Source organism: Culex quinquefasciatus, chromosome 3 (assembly GCF_015732765.1).
Source record: "Culex quinquefasciatus strain JHB chromosome 3, VPISU_Cqui_1.0_pri_paternal, whole genome shotgun sequence".
NCBI classification, from domain to species: Eukaryota; Metazoa; Arthropoda; class Insecta; order Diptera; family Culicidae; genus Culex; species Culex quinquefasciatus.
In genome coordinates, this window is record NC_051863.1 from 102,314,750 (window position 1) to 102,318,342 (window position 3,593).

The 3,593-nt window shown below is 36.6% G+C and overlaps 1 protein-coding gene across 1 annotated transcript; it reads left to right on the forward strand.

Annotated features, from left to right (window-relative positions):
• Positions 1-475: 475 nt before the first annotated feature.
• LOC119770147 lies at positions 476-1,129 on the forward strand. Its single transcript, XM_038264518.1, has 3 exons — positions 476-594; positions 657-955; positions 1,016-1,129. Exons 2-3 carry the CDS (start codon positions 657-659, stop codon positions 1,071-1,073), a joined length of 357 nt encoding a protein of 118 aa, XP_038120446.1. The 5' UTR covers positions 476-594; the 3' UTR covers positions 1,074-1,129.
• The last annotated feature ends 2,464 nt before the right edge of the window (positions 1,130-3,593 follow it).

The window sequence follows — 3,593 nt, forward strand, 5'->3', positions numbered from 1 at the left end:
GGTGGTGATGATCGTGCATTCGTCGTTTAGCGTTTTCTGTTTAGTGTTTACATGCTGTTTTTTAATTACTTGACCATTTTGTACTATATTGTAAAGCGAACAAACAACAACAAAACTTCATTAAGACCATGTGGTCGGATGATTTTACTAAATAAATAAATATTACACCCTAATGGAACAACTTTCTTGATACAGTACGGGCACCTCGTATGATGTTCTACACTGAAAGAAACCAACATTGCAATCTCAAGTGTTTTTTCACGTGAGAGTCTCCAAACATCAACACAATAAATTCACGTGCTTTTCCTTTGGTTTTGACATGACTTTCATTATGAATGCATGTGAAAACCGCATTCGTTTCATCAATTTTTATCCACTATTTTTTCATTGGATTTTCATGTTTGATTCAAGTGAATTGCTCTGGATTCACCCCAACTGCCCTATACAATGAAGTTCATGTGTAAAGCACGTTACTTTGACTTGATTTGATTTTGAGTGTGAAGGCACAGGCACAGGCAATCAAGATGGCGCGTGATCACGACGAATCATTTGCACGGTTCAATTTCCCGGACCAAATTGTTAATTTTCTCCTTGGTAAATATAGTTTAAATTGTTTGCAATGAAATGCAGTTTACTAAAAGTCTTTGTGTCCACAGATGCTCAGGTTGACCCCGATAATCCGGATAAAATTGTTGAAATCGAGACACAGCAGCCGCTTCAATCAACATCCGGAACAAACGCTGATCATTCACTGCGCCGGCCCGGAGGAGCGCACCAGCGGCTTCAATCAACATCCGGCAAAAACGCGGACCATTCGCCGCACGCGCCCGGCGGAGCGCACCAGCAGCCGCAATCAACATCTGGCTGGGAAAAGATTCCGAAGGAAGAGGGCGGAACGGAACAGGTGCTGTTGGGATATTTTGTCCGATCGCCACCTTGCCCCAGAGGCGCTCAGGTAAAGAAGAAGATTCTCGGTTCTGAGTTGGTTTATTTAGTTCTTGTACGCTTTTTCCAGATACCTGCTGCGAACGAGATACAGCAGCCGCTTCAATCAACATCCAACATTCAATTGAATTCGAGTGCTGCAGGTTATTTGATTTTAAATAAAATTCTACGTAAAAATTCAAAAGATTATCTCTTGAAAATGAAAAAAATTGATTTGTATGTGAAATCCTATCAATTTCATTATGAATTTCACATGATAATCATGTGCTATGACACGTGAAGCTAACGTGTTTTTCATTATATTGAGATAAGAATTTCACGTGATAATCATGTGTGATGACACTTGAAGTATACATGCTTTCCATATGAAGCTAACGTGGCACGCGATTGATTTTTTTTTATATGATTTACACGTGACATTCACATGCCAAGTCGTATGGGGCAGATTCATGTAAAACATGGGAAGTTGCTATGTTGGTTTCTTTCAGTGTAAGCTGATTGGTATAGTATGTATACAGTGCACATGATTCAAAAAATTAAAGTTTGGAGAATTAATCTGCATTATAACAAAAACTCAAAGTCAAAAAGTTCATAAATTGTGTTCAATTTTAGATAACTCATACAGAAATTTTCGACTCCGGCTCCGACTCCGACTTCAGCTCATACAATTTAGCCGATTCCGACTCCAGCTATTCGAGTTTTGACGACTCCGAATCCAAATCTAGGTCCCCAAAAGACCCGACTCTACCGACTTCGGCTCCGACTCCGACTCCGACTCCACATCCCTGCATTCGGGGATATTAAATTTTCGGGAAAATGATTTTCGAGGAAGTGGCATTCTGGGAGAAAAGATTTTCGGTGATGTGGCATTTTCGGGGATATGGGATTCGAGAAAGTGGGATTCGGAGATAAGGGATAAAGCCTAAGACAAGAAATGTGGATTATAGTGTAGAAGGTTTCAGTTTCCGCGTTGTTGGACCCAAAAATGTATTGACTTCAAAGCTTTGAACGATTATAGCTTCGAATGTCTTGAATCTTTCGTTTCACTTTGATTGTACTCGACTCAGGTCAAGATGAGTGATTTTTGGGCCAACATTTTGGAAGAAATAACTTGAAAACAATTTTTTTATTGAGTGAACAAAATACTCAACTTTATTTAAGAAACAATGTTATCTTTTGATTATTATAAAAGATCAGATGTAAATGTGTTATTCTTATAATGAATTAAACCGTCGAATAACAAAACTATATATATATATATATATATATATATATATATATATATATATATATATATATATATATATATATATATATATATATATATATATATATATATATATATATATATATATATATATATATATATATATATATATATATATATATATATATATATATATATATATATATATATATATATATATATATATATATATATATATATATATAAATATATATATATATATCTGCATATATATATATATATACAGCAATTCCACGAAAACAGCATGGAAAAAAGTGCTCGGATCGAGTTTTTTTCTGGGGTTCCCGCCGAAATAATTAGACCCGCATTTTTGTTTGGCCATTACGGTGACCTACGCCGTGTTTGGTGGTTTGAAATATGGCCATTTTCGCCAATTTTGGCAAAAACCACTTTTTCGAAAAATCATATCTCCGCGTCATTTCATCCGATTTCAATTGTCTTATACGCAAATGAAAGGTGATAAGTTGGCCTTTCAAAGAAAAATAATACGAAGTTTCAAAATCTAGCCTAACATATGAAAAGGGCGTATGAAACATTAAAATGCCATTTTGACGGTGTCTGGACCAAAGAGCCTATGTTTGGAAATATTTTTATCGGATTCCCCGGAAATTTTTACGTAACATACTAAAAAATGGGAGGATCAACAGGATTCCGAGATATGATTTTTTGAAAATAAAATCCGTGTTTTCGACGCGCCGCGTGCGAAAACCGGAAAATGACGAAATCGGCAAAAAATTATCTTTTTTCACTAAAACTGAAAAAAGTAAATCTTTCCCAGTTCCTGAGGGGAACACCCATGAAGAGTATCGGGGCCGGCATTTACAAAGCGGATTCAGTGGCAGTTTTTCACTCAACTAATGTTAACATGTTTAGGTTAATGTTAACATTCCTTAGGTCGCCTCCCTAAGGTGTCGTGATAAGGTCCAGTTTGTGACGATACCTAGGACGATACACTACCTTCCCTTTACTAAGCAATCGAATCCAGAAGAGAAAGATCACCAGTTGTGTTGGTCCGAGCCGGGATTTGAACCCCGATCTACCGCTTACGAGGCGGAAGCGTTACCACTAGGCTACGTGGCTCGGTCACTGAAATAACTTTAAAATTTCAGCGATGACCTATACATGTCTGGGTACCAAAATTGTCGTAATTAAAATACGCAACTTTTGGTACCGTAAACTGGGGTGACTTTGATAGCCCGGGGACATTGATAGAAATTTGATTTGGCCACTAATTTTGATACATCCAATGTAACAGTCACATTTTTGCATATATGTTCGATAATAAGCTATCCCTTAATATTTACATACTCAAAATTCTCAAAAATGTTTAGATATTAATTTGACGGCCATTTGAAAAACCTATCAAAGTCACCCAGGGCTA